At 51.2% G+C, this 17,076-nt stretch overlaps 1 protein-coding gene and 1 pseudogene across 2 annotated transcripts in view; both read left to right on the forward strand.

Annotated features, from left to right (window-relative positions):
- Positions 1–17,076, forward strand: part of LHPP (phospholysine phosphohistidine inorganic pyrophosphate phosphatase) — a 153,413-nt gene that overhangs the window by 23,572 nt on the left and 112,765 nt on the right. For both annotated transcript variants that reach the window (XM_003922116.3, XM_074383056.1), the window contains exons 3-5: positions 2,401–2,554; positions 12,024–12,087; positions 13,051–13,143. In XM_003922116.3, coding sequence (XP_003922165.1) covers positions 2,401–2,554; positions 12,024–12,087; positions 13,051–13,143 — 311 coding nt within the window. The remainder of the gene's footprint in view (positions 1–2,400; positions 2,555–12,023; positions 12,088–13,050; positions 13,144–17,076) is intronic.
- Positions 3,292–7,836, forward strand: LOC141580693 (uncharacterized; annotated as a pseudogene).

Consider the following 17,076-nt stretch of genomic DNA (forward strand, 5'->3'; position numbering starts at 1 on the left):
TGTCTATCCATGTTATTATTTGGATGCATTTCAGACTAAAATGCAGACGTAGATATACACCCCTAAACACTTCTGCATATCATTAGAGTTTGATATTTGTTTATAGTTTTTCCTGTTGATGTGAAATTTACAAACAATGAAATGTACAAACCTCAAGGGTACTTTTGCTGAGTTTTGACAAAAGCCTGCATCCGTGGAACCCAACGCTGGCAACATCTGGACCATCACCATCACTGACAGCTCTGACAGCTACCTTGTGCCCTTCCCAGGTGGTCTCCACCCCTTGCCTCCTTGGAGGCAACCACTGTTTTGATTTTTTCCATTATAAATAAGTTCTCCTATTCTAGAATCTTATGTAAATAGAATCATACAGTATAGAATTGTGTTGGGGCCTCCAATGCCACCCCCAAGCGGAATGATTCATTGGAAGGACTCACAGAACTCAGAAAAGCTATTACACTCACATTTAGATGTATTACTGTGAAAGAATAAAGATTAAATTCAGCAAAGAGAGGAGGCACGTGGGCCAGAGCCTAGGAGAAGCCAGACGTAAGCTTCCAGTTGTCCCTTCAACATGGAATCCTACAGGGGCACGCTTGATTCTCCCAGCAATGATGTGTGACAACCTGGGGAGTGTTGGCCACCAGGGACGCTCACGGGAGCCTCAGTGTCCAGGGTTTTCGTGTAGGCATTGGCACCTGCGTGACTGACCTTAGTGACTCAGTCTCCAGCCCTCCAGAGTCCAAACTGGTACAGCTTGGCCAGGGCCTCAGGCATACAGAAACAGGCATTCACTGCAAGCCAAGCCGTTAGCACCAACGATGTGGTCAGACCGAGAGAGCAGGGCCCAAGGCCTTGGCCACACAAAACACGTTTTACCAGGTAGGACATTGTGAAGGCTCAGGGGTTATCTCCTGGGAGCCAGTCCTGAAGACAAGCCTGTTTTGGAATGTGTAGGGTTTGAGCAACCTAGTCCTGGTGAGTTAACCCTTTTCTTCACAGTTGTCTTTTGTGTAAGGGTTCTTTTACCCAGCATCATGCTTTTGAGACTCATCCATATCGTTGCATCTGTTGGCAGTGTTGTTCATTTTTATTGCAGAGTAGTATTCCACTGAGTGAAGAGACCGCAGTTTACCCATTCACATGTTGTCGATACCTGGATTGTTATCAGTTCTAGTCTATGACGAACAAATCTGCTAGGAACATTCTTACACAGTTCTTTTGGGCAAATACTGGGTCATAGGGTACGTACGTGTACGTTCATCTTTATAAAATACTGCCAGACCTTTTTTCCAGAGGGGTTGTACTATTTTACACTTTCTCCATCCATTGCAGCTGTTCAGTATCCTCACCAGCCCTTGGTGTTATCAGTCTTTTTAATTCTCACCATTCTGGTGGCTATGAAATGGTATCTCATTGTGTATTTCAGTTTCTTTTTTTGGTTTTCGAGACAGAGTCTCACCCTGTTGCCCAGGATGGAGTGCAGTGGTGCAATCTCAGCCCATTGCAACTTCCGCCTCCCGGGTTCAAGTGATTCTCCTGCCTCAGCCTCCTGAGTAGCTGGGATAACAGGTGCTTGCTACCACACCTGGCTTGTTTTTGTATTTTTAGTAGAGATGGCGTTTCACCATGCTGGCCGGGCTGGTCTTGAGCTCCTGACCTCAGGTGATCGGCTCGCCTCAGCCTCCCAAAGTGCTGGGATTACAGGCGTGAGCCACCGTGCCTCAGTTTCTTTTTAATTTAGAAAGGTCAACATCTAATCCTAAGAGAGATGACAGCATGTTTCTTCTAGGACCTGAAGACACAAAGCCAATGATCTGATCAATCCTTGCAAATTTTCCTATTTTAATTTAAAATGGGGAGGACAAGGGAAGGAGGAGGAAGAGAGTTTTCTAAGGGAGCTGGTGAACAGGGCCTGTGGAGATGGCATCCTGCTCCTTTTCTTCAGGACATATATGTGGGGTCGCCTGAAATGTGTCAAGGGTTCTTACAGTTTGGGACCAGTAGTGCCAGCCCTCCAAGGCTTGCAAGCAGCCCTGTTTCCTGCTGCTGCAGGTCTCAGTGTCTTCTGAGATTTCCCTTCTTAGTTGCAGACCTGTGGGTTTCCTGCCTGTGGTAGTGAACTCAGGGGCCTCCTGGGCTGATTTGTTGCGATGGAGGGTCCTGGGGGTGGGTCCGCGTTTCTCCTCATGTGCTCTTGGTGAGGAGCCGAAGCCCCTCCTCTGTGAAATGGGAATAACACCCTCCTGTGTCCACCTCCCATGGTAGCTGTGAGGATCAGACGGAAGTGCATCTGAGAAAGGGGAGGACATGTAAAAGGCGCTCCTGGTAGGAGATGGGGAGGTAGGCCGTGTTCTCCCAAGGCCGAGTCACACAGTCACACTCTCTTTCTCTTTCCAGGAGTCCGCTCAGAATTTGATCAGATCGACACGTCCAACCCGAACTGTGTGGTGATCGCAGATGCAGGAGAAAGCTTTTCGTACCAAAACATGAATAGCGCCTTCCAGGTGCTCATGGAGCTGGAGAATCCTGTGCTCATATCACTGGGAAAAGGGTAAGTTGGCTGTAGGGAGAGTCACTTCTCATTGCTTTGCCTGTACCAGCCTCTGGCTTGTGGAATCAGGCAGAGAAGGAGGCAGAAGGGGGTGTGGGGGGAGCACCGGTGACCTTCGCGTTGCCCTCCCTCCCTTTTTAATGCTTTCTCTCTTCATTTCTTTATTCCTCTCCTTTAATCATTTCTTTAGGGAATAGGAACACTGCATCTTCAGGAGCTGGTTGATCAAGCTTCCATATGCAGTCTAGACTAGGAGGGGGCTTCACTGTAGATGGAGACCCCTGGAGACCTCAGAGGCCAAGTGCTGATTGTCCCAAGTTTAGAGCAAAGAAGGAGAAGATACATTTGCACTGGATGTAGCAGGGTGTTGGGGGATGCTCTCGGGGGTTACCTAATTAGTGAAAAGCAGGCTTGCGGCCCCGTCGGCTCCAGTCTGGGCAGCCACAGTCAGTGTCTGGCCCCAGATCCCTGTCTGTAAAGTTGTGATTTTGTGATCGGTGTTTTGTCTGGGCCTCTAGCACGTGCCCTGCCATCTCTTTCTTAAACTAAACAGTGTTGGTTATTTTTAACGTTTTTCTTATACTGAGATAGCACATGTTCATTGAAGAAAAATTAGACAATACAGATGAGCAAAAGAAGAAACCAGAAAGTATTTTTAGTCCCACTGCACGAGGAGAACACCTGTCACTATTCTGGTGTATGTCCTTGCACGTGGTTTCCTGTGCGAATACTCCATTATGGATGGGGGTGTTCACAGCACTGGTGTCACACATGACCTTGTATTGTGACTTGGTTTTTATTGTTCACTAAACAATATTTGTGAATGACTTAGCATGCAGAAAATGAGCATGTCTTGGGGGCATGGTTATCTATTGTGTGACTATCTTGTAATATTTATTTATTTATTTATTTATTTATTTATTTAGAGACGGTGTCTCTCTCTGTCGCCCGACTGGAGTGCAGTGGTGCGATCTTGGCTTGCTGCAACCTCCGCCTCCCGGGTTCAAGCGATTCTCCTGTCTCAGCCTCCTGAGTAGCTGGGACTACAGGTGTGCACCACCACATCACACACCAGGCTAATTTTTGTATTTTTAGTAGACATGGGATTTCATCATGTTGGCCAGGATGCTCTTGATCTCCTGACCTCGTGATCTACCCGCCTCAACCTCCCAAACTGCTGGGATTACAGGTATGAGCCACCATACCCAGCCTCTTACAATTTTTTTTTCTTCTTTTTTCTGGTTATAAGTTTATTCAATGCAAAATAACCCTCTCCAATTGTACTGAGGTGGCTGACCACATCCACGACCAAATATGCCTCTAAACTGGAATTGAGTTGCTGACCCAGCCCAGCCGCAGTTTTCCTGTCAGCACCGGGAGACACAGCCCTCCATCTGTGAGAGTCTCTCCCCATCTGTGGGTGTCTCCATCTGTCTGTGGCTGTCTCTGTCTGTGGCTGTCTCTCTATCTCTGTGGGTATCTGGGTATCTCCATCTGTCTGTGGGTATCTCTCCCATCTGTGGGTATCTTCATCTGTCTGTGGCTATCTCTGTCTGTGGGTGTCTCTCCCCATCTGTAGGTGTCTCTCCCTATCCGTGGGTGTCTCTCCCCATCTGTGGGTGTCTTTCCCCATCTGTGGGTGTCTCTCCCCGTCTGTGGGTGTCTCTCCCCATCTGTGGGTGTCTTTCCCCATCTGTGGGTGTCTCTCCCTGTCTGTAGGTGTCTCTCCCCATCCGTGGGTGTCTCTCCCTATCCGTGGGTGTCTCTCCCTATCCGTGGGTGTCTCTCCCCATCTGTGGGTGTCTCTCCCCATCTGTAGGTGTCTCTCCCTATCCGTGGGTGTCTCTCCCCATCTGTGGGTGTCTCTCCCCGTCTGTGGGTGTCTCTCCCCATCCGTGGGTGTCTCTCCCCATCCGTGGGTGTTTCTCCCCATCTGTGGGTGTCTCTCCCCGTCTGTGGGTGTCTCTCCCTGTCTGTAGGTGTCTCTCCCTATCCGTGGGTGTCTCTCCCCATCTGTGGGTGTCTCTCCCCATCTGTAGGTGTCTCTCCCTATCCGTGGGTGTCTCTCCCCATCTGTGGGTGTCTTTCCCCATCTGTAGGTGTCTCTCCCTATCCGTGGGTGTCTCTCGCTATCCGTGGGTATCTCTCCCCATCTGTGGGTGTCTCTCCCCATCTGTAGGTGTCTCTCCCTATCTGTGGGTGTCTCTCCCCATCTGTGGGTGTCTCTCCCCATCTGTAGGTGTCTCTCCCTATCCATGGGTGTCTCTCTCTATCCGTAGGTGTCTCTCCCCATCTGTGGGTGTCTCTCCCTGTCTGTGGGTATTTCTATCTGTCTCTGGATGTCTCTCCCTGTCTGTGGGTGTCTCTCCCGATCTGTGGGTATTTCTATCTGTCTCTGGATGTCTCTCCCCGTCTGTGGGTATTTCTATCTGTCTCTGGATATCTCTGTCTGTGGGTGTCTCTCCCCGTCTGTGGGTGTCTCTCCCTGTCTGTGGGTGTCTCTCCCCGTCTGTGGGTGTCTCTCCCCGTCTGTGGGTATCTCCCCGTCTGTGGGTGTCTCTCTCCATTTGTGGGTGTCTCTCCCCGTCTGTGGGTGTCTCCCTGTCTGTGGGTATCTCTCCCCATCTGTGGGTGTCTCCCCATCTGTGGGTGTCTCTCCCTGTCTGTGGGTGTCTTTGCCAGCTTCCCCTCTTGTGGGTCTTGCAGGTTGGTCATGCTCCAGACCTTTAGGCCGCAGCCTGCCAGTCTCCCGACAGCTGTGGCATGGGGTGGCAGACGCGCTCCCCAGGGGCAGATAGAGGTAATCACAGAGATTCTGGATGCCGGTGTGGGTAAGGTGCCATTGGAAGTGTCTCCAGGCAGCCTGTTCCTGCACGCAGCCTTGGGACTTGAGAGACTTCGTGGCCTTCATGACGTGAAGGTTGGGCACATTCTCATCCGCCAGCTCCGGGTCTTGGGCAGGTGGACGTTATTCTTGGCCACCATGACTCCCTCCTTAAAGAGGAGTTCAGAAGCCTGGTGCGGTGGCTCACACCTGTAATCCCAGCGCTTTGGGAGGCCAAGGCAGGCAGATCACCTGAGATCAGGCGTTTGAGACCAACCTGTCCAACGTGGTGAAACCTTGTCTCTACTAAAAGTATAAAAATTAGCTGGGTGTGGTGGCAGGTGCCTATAATCCCAGCTACTCCGGAGGTTGAGGCAGGAGAATTGCTTGCATCTGGGAGGCAGATGTTGCAGTGAGCCGAGATTGTACCATGGCACTCCAGCCTGGGTGACAAGAGAGGCCTGCGTCTCAAAAAAAAAAAAAAAAGTTCATTAATGGCAACCTCGTTCTTCTTAGGCACCAGCATCTCTGCAGCTGTAGGGGCAGGGCCGGGGCTGGGTCTGGAAAGCGCGATTTTTCTAACCGATCCCTGCTGACGGGCCTCTGGGCTCTCCCTGGATTTTCACCGCAGTCGGGCTGTGATGAGCATCTCGTTGCATTTTGGATGATGTCTCTGGATACGGCTACAGAACGCGTATTTTTGAGACGCATAAGGCATGCCGCCAAGTTGTTTCCAGAAAGTGACACAGATTGGTTCTGCACAGCTAGAATTCTAGAATCACAGGCCCCTAAAGTTGCAAGGACACTTTGGAGCGTCTGTCTCAGCTTCTCACAAAGTGTGGGAATCGCGAGGCCACAGTAGAGAAAGTGTTTTCCAGCTTCAGTGCTTCTGGTGACAGCGCTCCCACCTCTGCTTGCTGCACAGGGCCAGCTGATGGAACAGACAGGGAAGGACTTTTTATCTGGCCACTGGCAATTGCCGCACACTTGATGTGCCCCATTTTGTGTAATTCTGACCACAACCCGGTGTGATCTGGACAGGTCAGTGGCGTTTTGTGGGGCGGAGGGGTGTTGAGGCCATGGAGGTGAGATAAGCTGCTGTCCCCCAGCTGCTGAGTGCTGATAGGACCAGGGACGCCACTTAGCATGGCCAACCCCAGACCCTGTGCTTGTCACCTATAAGCTACATTCTAGAGCAGACTTTTCACCCAGATAAGTCCTAAATGTGAGCCGGGCGTGGTAGCTCACGCCTGTAATCCCAGCACTTTGGGAGTGCATATCCGAGATATGCAGATCACCTAAGTTTGAGACCAGCCTGGCCAGCATGGTGAAACCCTGTCTCTACTAAAAATACAAAAATTAGCAAGGCGTGATGGTGCATGCCTATAATACCAGCCACTCAGGAGGCTGAGGCACGAGAATCACTTGAACCCAGGAGGCAGAGGTTGCAGTGAGCCAAGATCGCACTATTGCCCTCCAGCCTGGGCAACAGAGCAAGACTCCATCTCAAAAAACAAAAGACAAAACCTTAAATGTATTTTTGAGGCTGTGTTTAAAAATGGGGAGATTTTACACAAAATATCCGGATTTCTGGATTCTTCTGAAGATCTGATGCTGAGTACCGAGCCTCACATTCCTGAACATGCTGCGATGTAGCTGGAGCCACTGACTCCTCTGGCTCCAGTGTACCACAGACCCCACCCCGCCCTGTCGTCCGTCTCCAGATGGCAGAGTCAGCTACCATTTATTGTGTTCCGTTTGTTGTTTTCATAGAGAAATATTTCTTCACGCTGTATCTCTATCAAAAATGGGCAAGTGAAAGATGTTTCAAGAAATAAAAGAGGATTTTCTTGTTCGTAACTAAAAGCATCTAGTCTGTTTATCATGTAGATAAAATGTGTCCTGTGTGGGGTCAGGGTCCTTAGAGAAGCCGAAGCTACGGGATATAGATATATGGAGACATTGATTGTGAGGCCTGGCAAGTCCAAGTCTGCAGGGTAGGGCTGGCAGGCTGGGACTCAGGAAGGAGCCACGGCTGAGTCTGCTGGTGGAATTCTTGATCCGGGAAGGTCAGTCTTTGTTCTAGTAAAGCCTGCAACTAGTTAGATGCAGTTTAAATGTTAATCTCATCCAAAAACCTCTTCACAGAAACATCCAGAATAATGTTTGATCACATATCTGGGCACCGTGGCCCAGCCAAGTTGGCATGTAAAATTAATCATTGCAGTCTCTTTTTAAGATAGAGTCTTGCTCTTGTCACCCAGGCTGGAGCGAAATGACACGATCTTGGCTCACTGCAACCTCTGCCTCCTGGGTTTAAGTGATTCTCCTGCCTCAGTCAACCAAGTAGCTGGGATTACAGGCGCACGCCACCACACCGGGCTAACTTTTGTATTTGTAGTAGAGACGGGGTTTCACCATGTTGGCCAGGCTGGTCTTGAATTCCTGACCTCAGGTGATCCACCTGCCTCGGCCTCCCAAAGTGCTGGGATTACAGACTTGAGCCACCATGCTCGGCAACACTTTTTTCTTTAAAGATGTTTCATGCTAGCCGGGCGCGGTGGCTCAAGCCTGTAATCCCAGCACTTAGGGAGGCTGAGGCGGGCGGATCACGAGGTCGAGAGATCAAGACCATCCTGGTCAACATGGTGAAACCCCATCTCTACTAAAAATACAAAACATTAGCTGGGCATGGTGGTGCGTGCCTGTAATCCCAGCTACTCAGGAGGCTGAGGCAGGAGAATTGCTTGAACCCAGGAGGCAGAGGCTGCGGTGAGCCGAGATCGCGCCATTGCACTCCAGCCTGGGCAACAAGAGCGAAACTCCGTCTCAAAAAAAAAAAAAAAAAAAAAAAAGATGTTTCATGCTGAGCTTGGTGGCACTCGCCTGCAACCCCAGCACTTTGGGAGGCTGAGATGGGAGATAGCTTGAGGCCAGGAGTTCGAGACCAGCTGGGCAACATAGTGAGATTCCAGCTCTACAAAAAAGAAAAGCAAAAAAATAAAAATAAAGTAGTCTCATAATTATTAAAAATCACTATTTTACATTATAGAGAATAGTAGAATAGGTGTAGTGTTGAAAAAAACGGAAGCAGTCACTTTTAGCTGTGTAATACTGCAGCAAGTGTCATAGTAGACAGGCTTTGATTACAATAGGAGATTAGTGGAGGTCTCTGCTGATGGGGGGAACCAGTGGTTTTGGGAGCTAGGTCCCAGCTTCTCAGGACAGCCCAAGGACGCTGGAAGAGGTGCTGCCACCATGCTGTCCTCCGCTGTGGGTCACCACTGGTGAGGCTGTCCTGCACTGCAGGTCTCAGGGGTGCAGGCTGAGCGGTGTCCCCCAAGGAGGCAGGAGCAGCGAGTGGACGTGCCGGGGCAGACCGCCCCGCTCCTGGAAATGGAGTGATTTACATTTGGCATCTGTTTGGACCGGAGAGTGGGAATTGGCTTTGTAATTTCTTCTGTCATGCCGCCCTCAGAAAATTAAGCTGTTTACGGGACAGACTATGGAAGGTTAATGGCTCTTCTGGGAAAGGTCAAGTGGTCATTTTCAGGGAGGCTGTGCTGAATAATCAGAACCGGCAGAAGAATAAAGCATCAGATCACATCTGACTCCTCCTTCCGGCTTCCTCCTTTCTTTCCCGCATCCACGGTTTCCTCATTGTGGCTAGAACCTTTGCTTCCTAAATGGGGCTGCCTTAGCTGGGTTCTACCAGTAACAGGAGAAATACATCGCATCTTTAGTGTGTGGCGATTACCAGGTCTTTATATTAAAAAAAAAATTTTTTTAAGTGCCTTTATTTGCTGTGTCTCTAAAAAAATGTTTTCAACTAACAGTTGACCTCAAGATGCCTTTTTGTTTTTCTGAATGAATAAGGAATAAAGAAAAATTCAGGGCACTAAAAATCAAGCCCAGATTCCGTTTTTTAAAAAAGAAAAATAAGTTTCTCATTTTAATTTCTGGAAGTTAGTATTCTACTTGGACGCTGAAGGTAAGCATAGCAAAGACAAGGTGCTGATTGTGTATTTTAAGTTGTACGTTCAGTTTTTTAAAATCCCATCCAGGACTAAATTTAAACATAAGAAAATCCAGGTTTCTTTCGCGTTAGAAGACGCTGCGGGAACGTGAGTCCAGCGGAAGTGGCGCCACACGGGTCCCCTTGGGAGGTTTCTCCAGCTGATGGGAGGTGCTTGCACCCATCCACCCAGCCTGCACCTCCTTCAGCCGGCCCCAGGGCACCTGAGGGACAAGGGTCTGGGCCCACCCAGAATCCTCAGCTCCCAACAGAGCTGTCCCTGTTGCAGTGGGGTCATTTTGTTGATTTAAGGTTTTCTTTTGTTGCTGGGTAAGCATTTCCCGGGTGGGGTATATTCTTTCCTCCATCCTGGATTACTTCCACACATCACTTCCTTAGAGAGGCCCTCCCTACCTACCTCGGTGCCCACCTTCTCCTGGCACAGATGGGCAGGAGGGGACGAGGTTCATGGCCTCTGAGGGCCTGTAGAGGGCCTTGCCTGGGGTGGCATGGCCACCATGGACCTGGATGGCTCCTTCACTTCCTTTTAGCTTAGGTCTCAGCTTCCCGTGCCTCTCCTCCTTCCCTGTCCCCAGCCTGTCCCCGCCCTGTACAAGCAGACTGCCCGTCACCTGGGTCCTGCCCTTTAAAGTTTGTCCATGGCTTCCTTGCTTCCCCACCGACTGTGAGTCCCTGGGAGCAGGCCTGGAGCTGGAAGTGTCCCCGAGTCCTGCCAAGGGCTGTGGAGCATCTGGGGTCGTTAATGCCGAGGGGCCCAGGATAAGCTGGGCCAGTTGCAGCTCCAGCCAGTGCAGGCCTCAGGACCTGGTGTCCCCTCACCGTTCCCGAGAACTCTGGAAACCCCTAAGGAAATCACTGTGGCAAAGTAGCTGATTGTCCAACTGGGAAAAAGGCAGTTCTTTTTTGAGGCCACATAAATGCAAAATGTACACTTGAAGTCTGCATTTAAGACAGGAACTTAGAGATTTCTAAGCCTGTTTTGGGGGTCACTCTGTGAAATCGGGGGCATTTGCAGGCCCCCCCTCTCTGTGAGCACACACAGTGGTCCCGCCGGCACGGATCGCTGGGCTGCGGCCCCAGAGCAGAGCCTTGGCAGCTATGGGACAGGCCTGGGGTTCACGTGGAGAGTCCCAAGCCCTGTCACGACAGGAGATGCCCGCACTTTCAACAGACTGCAAGCTCCAAAGCCGGCTAACGGGCGTGGCACGGGACCAGCCCTGGCAGGGCCCAGGTTTGGCTGAAGCCTGTGCCTGCAGCCAGCTTGCATTTAGCCAGGAAGCCTCTGAGCAGGCAGTGAAGGACGCACAGAGCGAGTGGTCTTCCCACAGGAGTGGCTGGTGCGCCGCGCAGGCTCCTACAGCTTCAAGGCGTCAGGCGGGCAGAAAGGGACAGGCAGGGTCCCCAGGCCCGGGGCAGCTTCGAGGAGCTCAGTTCTCACAGCCCAGGTGGGCATGGAACACATTTCAAGCCCCCGAATTGAACAGGGCTGTGTTCATGTTTCCCTTACCCCAGCTCATATGTCACTGCCTGCGTCTCAGCTGCGTGAGGGGTTATTTATCTTCATGTGTGCCTACCTCGTCTGGGCAGTGTCTGCATGCAGGGTACCCAGTTAATAACTTTGCATGCGTTGTTTTGTTCAAGCTTCACAGCAATCCGTGAGATAGGTATTGTTTATTGTTCATTTTGCCCATTTTACAGATGAGGAAACTGAGGCCCACAGGTATAAGCAACCCAAAGTCACACTGTTAGGTCTGAGCGCTGAAGTCCGCATGTGCGCTCTTGTCCCTCTCGCTGTCTGTGCCCGTGCTTTCTCCACGCCTCCCAAATCCAAAGGGCATGGCGGGAGGAGAGGGAAACGGACGTGATGCTGGAGGGCAACACATTTTAGTGATTCCAAGAATCAAGCCCCCTTGTGTATTCATTGCGTCTTCAGAGCAGCGCAGGTTAAACCACTTCTCCCCTCGTGGTAGTCAATTGACTTTGTTCTGCCACAGCTGGGTCTGGCCCGCTGTGTGTCTGGATTGTAGGTGCCTTGAGGCTCAGTGTGATGCCATCGTGGGGTGGGCCAGGCTGGGCTGCATCTGGCCACCAAGCCAGCCCGGGGCTCACCACTGCCGTTTGAGAAAGGAATGCCCCCTCGCTCAGAGCCTGTCTCGACCTCCGTGAGACAGGAGAAGAAATAGTTGTCTTCTCATTAAAGCATCTGGCGCCCGTGAAACCTGGCACCTCGCTTGACCTCCGGCTAATGGGGGATGATGCAGCAGGGTGCTGTGGAACTAATGGAGTTCTCTTCTTCAGCCAGCAATTAGGGGTTAATTATTAGCAATTAGGGGTTCACCACATGCTCTGTGGAGCTGCTGTTCCTTCCCAGGACACAGGCTACTTATCTTTCTCTGTATTAGCAACTGGAACCATCTGCCCTTGGAGTCCCCTGTTAATCATTGCAGCAGGGTCCCCACAAGGCTGGCAGCAGGGGTGCGTTGTGTGTGACCCGTGGCGGCGTCCCTGCTCTGTGGTGCTGGCCCCCTGCAGTCATTCTCAGCGTGGCGCCTGGCCCGTCTGTTAGACGCCCGCACTCAGCTCCCTGCGCTCCCTCTGCTCTCTCCTAGGCGTTACTACAAGGAGACCTCTGGCCTGATGCTGGACGTTGGTCCCTACATGAAGGCACTTGAGGTACCGGTCCTGGTTCTGTCCCAAGCTCTCTTCAGACCTCAAGGCACCTGGGACATTTGGGGGTCTTTTTTGAGAAGAGGCTGTGCGTAATTAACCTACGAATGGCCTTTTGCGTTTCCACGAAGGCCACCCTCCTATGGGGGCTCCCCTGGCCGGGTCCTCAGCTGTCCTCCTCCCTCCTCCTCCTCCTCCTCCCCGTCCTCCAGTGGACACAATCCCCTGCCCACCGTGGGCCCTGCAGCTTTCCCAGCTGCTTTCTGCCACGCTCCTCCCTGCCACGCTCCTCCCTGCCACGCTCCTCCCTGCCACGCTCCTCCCGGGCCGTGGCTCCTGTGGCAGTGCTGACCACCAGCCTCATTCCTGACCCTGGGCCTCTGCAGCACCTCAGGCTTGACGGTCCCCACTGGACTCCTTCCTGACTCCCCCTTCGGTTTCCAAGGCCATCTGTGGCCCGGCCTCCGGGTGGGGCTCCCCCGGGTCCACTCTGGCCCACGTCGCATCAGCTGCCTCAGGGCAGCCTCACCGCCATCCCATCGTCACAGCTGCAGCAGCTTGTCCTGCCTGCCTGCGTCAGGTGGGAGGGAGAGGCCTGTGATGAGCTGGGCGTGGGCCGGGGACGAGGGGCAGAAGGGGCGAGAGAACCGAACTGCAGCTGAGTGAGCAAGCACTGCTCTCCCGGCCCTTGGGAGCCCTGCAGTTTTGCCAGCTCTTGGGTGCTTCCTGCTGTAGGTAGGCCTTTGAGCGCATGGTAGGGTGCCTGGTGCTAGGTGACCTGAGGGACCCGGGCAGCCTTTGAGGGAGTCGTGAGGCTTCTGCTTGTGAGATGTGTTCTCAGGCCCACAGCATTTTGCTTCTTCAAGGCTTGTGACCCTTGGGGGCACCTTTGGGACAGGGTTTCTGCACCTGGGCATACACCTGTTCGTTGATCCCAAACCCATGCCACGTCCCTCTCTCTTTTCCCAGTATGCCTGTGGCATCCAAGCCGAGGTTGTGGGGAAGCCTTCTCCTGAGTTTTTCAAGTCTGCCCTGCAAGCAATAGGTGTGGAAGCCCACCAGGTAGGTTGGCGCCGTGTGAAGTGGGTTGGGGGAGGCAGCCCCGTCAGGGGGGCCCTGGAGCTTGGAGCAGATCACAGGACTCAGGCGGACTGCGGGGTTGGCGGGGCAGCCCAGTGTGGGCTCCCCATGAGAGCTGACCCGGCTGGGAGGAGGGGAGAGACAGCAAACAAAATCCACTGAATAGTTTCAACTGTGAAGTTCCTTTCAATGTGATAGCAAGAAGCAGAAATGCTACGGCGTTTCCGGGGTACGTTTTTGCTGCTTCTCTGGAAGGATAAGAATTGACAAGTCCTATCAGTGTATTAATATAGTTCACTGGCAAGACAGTATAACGGCAAGATTACAACAATATGTTGGGAATAATAAAGTCACTCATTTTGCCACTGTTATATTTTGACTATTTGGGGATAGATTGCCTTCCAAACTTCCAAATTTTAGAAAGGAAAAAGAATCGGTTATGATTTCACCGTCTGAGGCCACCCCACCCCCACCCTAAGTGAGTGTGGCTTCGTTGAGGCGGTGTCTCTCTCTGTCACCCCGGCTAGAGTGCGGCGGTGCAGGCATGGCTCACTGTAGCCTGGACCTCCCAGGCTCAAGCAATCCTGCCACCTCAGTGCCCCCTTATCCCCAACCCCCAAGGAGTAGCTGAGACTACAGGTATACGCCACCACACCTGGCTAACTTTTGTATTTTTGTCCAGATGGGGTTTCACCAGGTGGCCCAGGCTGGTCTTGAACTCCTAACTCAAGCCATCCTCCTGCCTCAGCCTCCCAAAATGCTGGGATTACAGGCATCAGCCACCACACACAAACCCCTCCAGCAGGTTTTCTGAAAGGTTGTAAGAAACAGTGGGCAGCCGCCTGTAATCCCAGCACTTTGGGAGGCTGAGGAGGGTGGATCACTTGAGGCGATCACTTAGGAGTCTGAGACCAGCTTGGCCAACATGATGAAATCCCATCGCTATTAAAAATACAGCAAAGCAAAAAAATTAGCTGGGTGAAGTGGCACATGCGTAGTAATTCCAGCTACTCAGGAAGCTGAGGCATGAGAATTGTTTGAACCTGGGAGGCAGAAGTTGCAGTGAGCCAAGATCGCACCACGGCACTCCAGCCTGGATGATGAAGCGAGACTCCATCTCAAAAAGAAAAAAACAGGCAGAGTCCATAGCTGCCCCAGGCTGTCCTGCCGCCTCCTGGGAAGTGGGCAGCAGAAGCGTGGGTGGGGCGTCCCAGGTGTCAAGCTGGGTGTGTGTTTCCCCTGAGCACATTTCGGTCCAGAACGCTGGTGCCCCATGGTGCTTTGAAAACATAGCCCAAAGCTGCCGAAGCCTGGACATATCAGAAGTTGCAGGCTCTCTGGAGGCCCCAGAAAACACCTGGGAAACATCACGTTAGTCTGTTAGAGAAGGAAGGGTTTGTGTTTTGAATGAATGAGAACTGCGGCAATAAGTAACCTGGCTTTTACTACCTTGCTTCATAGGGCAGATTTTCTTTTTTTTATTATGAGAAATTTCAAACATACAGAAAAGTAGGGAGGATGATACAGTGACGTCTGCGACCACCGCCCCACCCCCGCCCCTTATGTCCATCACCGTCAGGAGTTCAAGACCAATCTGGCAAACATGGTAAAACCCATCTCCACTAAAATACAAACATTAGCTGGGCGTGGTGGCACGTGCCTGTAATCCCAGCTACTAAGGAGGCTGAGGCAGGAGAATTGTTTGAGCCCAGGAGGTGGAGGTTGCGGTGAGCCGAGATTGAGCTGCTGCACTCCAGCTTGGGTGACAGAGCCAGACCCTGTCTAAAAAAAATGGCCAGGCGTGGTGGCTCATGCCTGTAATCCCAGCACTTTGTGAGGCCGAGGAGATCACGAGGTCAGGAGATTGAGACCATCGAGACCACCTAGACCACCTGACCAACATGGTGAAAACCCGTCTCTACTAAAAATACAAAAAATTAGCTGTGCGTGGTGGCAAGTGCCATAGTCCCAGCTACTCGAGAGGCTGAGGCAGGAGAATGACTTGAACCCAGGATGTGGAGGTTGCAGTGAGCCGGGATCATGCCACTGCACTTCAGCCTGGGTGCCAGAGTGAGACGACTCCTTCGGAAAAAAGCAAAAAGAAAAGCCTGGAGCTGGACAGTGGCGTTGGTCGCACAGCATTGTGTGCTCAGTGTAGTGAGCTGATACTTTGGTCACTGACAGAAATGTTATGTAATGTGTATTTTACCACAATAAAAATTTTAAAACTACCTAAAAAAATGAACTGATTTCTTTTTTTTTTTTTTTTTTGAGTCGGAGTTCACGCTTGTTGCCCAGGCTGGATTACAGGCACACACTACTATGTCCAGGTAATTTTGTAGTTTTAGTAGAGACAGGGTTTCACCATGTTGGTCAGGCTGGTCTCAAACTCCTGACCTCAGGTGATCCACCTGCCTCGGCCTCCCAAAGTGCTAGGATTACAGGCGTGAGCCACCGCGCCCGGCCAACAATAATTTTTGTTAATATTATTTAATACCAACCCGTACTTCAGTGTTCTCGACTGTCTCAGAAATGCCCTTTTGCCGTTGATCTGTTGGAGTCCGGCCTGAAAAAGCTTCGTAACTTGCACGTGGTTTTTAGGTTTCCCAAACCTCTCTTTTTAACCTTCCATCATGGACTATTTCAAATATCTGTGTCAGTAGAAAGGGCAGCCCAGGGAGCACCTAAGTACCCATCACTGTGCTTTAATAATTATCAGCTGGGCAGGGCGCAGTGGCTCACGCCCATAATCCCAGCACTTCGGGAGGCTAAGGCAGGTGGATCACGAGGTCAAGAGATCGAGAGCATCCTGGCCAACATGGTGAAACCCCATCTCTACTAAAAATACAAAAAAATTAGCTAGGTGTGGTGGCACGCGCCTGTGGTCCCAGTTACTTGGGAGGCTGAGGCGGAAGAGTCACTTGAACCCAGGAGGCGGAGGTTGCAGTTAGCTGAGATTGCGCCACTGCACTTCAGCCTGGTGACAGAGCATGACTTCATCTCAAAAAAAAAAAAAAAATCAACTAATAACCACTCAAAAATTGTTTTCAGCTTTTCATTTTGAAGTAAAGTGACATGAAAAGTTGCAAGCATAGCATACAGCGTTCCCATGTACCCTCACCAGCTTCCCCATCAGAATGATGAGAAAACCAGGATATCGACCCTGGTACAGGCTGTTAGCTAACCGAGAGACCTTATTCAGACGCCATCAGTCAGCCCACTCATAGCTTTCTGGGGACACACTGCATGTGGCAGTCACGTCCCTAGTGTCCTTTATCTGTGAACTCTGATCGCCGTTTGAGGAGGTGTCTTCCAGGGTTCTCCACTGTTGTTACTATTTGTCCCTCTTAATAAGTATCTTTTTTTAAGCAAGAGTTTTGCTCTCGTCACCCAGGCTGGAGTGCAGTGGCATGATCTCAGCTCACTGCACCTCCAGCTCCCGGGTTCAAGTGATTCTCCTGCCTCAGCCTCCTGAGTAGCTGGGATGACAGGTGCCCACCACCATGCCCAGCTAATTTTTATATTTTTAGTAGAGACAGGGTTTTACCATGGTGGCCGGGATGTTCTTGAACTCCTGACCTCAGGTGATCTGCTGGCCTTGGCCTCCCAAAGTACTGGGATTGTAAGTGTAAGCCATTGCACTCAACCTTAATAAGTATCTAAGGGAAAAGTACTTTGATACTATGTAAATATTCTCTGATTATTAGTTCTAATTTTGGCATTTTTTTTTTTTTCTTTTTTGAGATGGAGTCTCACTCTCTTGCCCAGTCTGGAGTGCAATGGCAATGGTGTGGTCCCGGCTGACTGCAACCTCTGCCTCCTGGGTTCAAACAAATTTCCTGCCTCAGCCTCCCAAGTAGCTGTGATTACAGGCAACTGCCACCATGCCTGGCTAATTCTTTTTGTGTTTTTATT

The sequence above is a fragment of the Saimiri boliviensis genome, chromosome 12 (assembly GCF_048565385.1).
Source record: "Saimiri boliviensis isolate mSaiBol1 chromosome 12, mSaiBol1.pri, whole genome shotgun sequence".
Classification (NCBI taxonomy): domain Eukaryota; kingdom Metazoa; phylum Chordata; class Mammalia; order Primates; family Cebidae; genus Saimiri; species Saimiri boliviensis.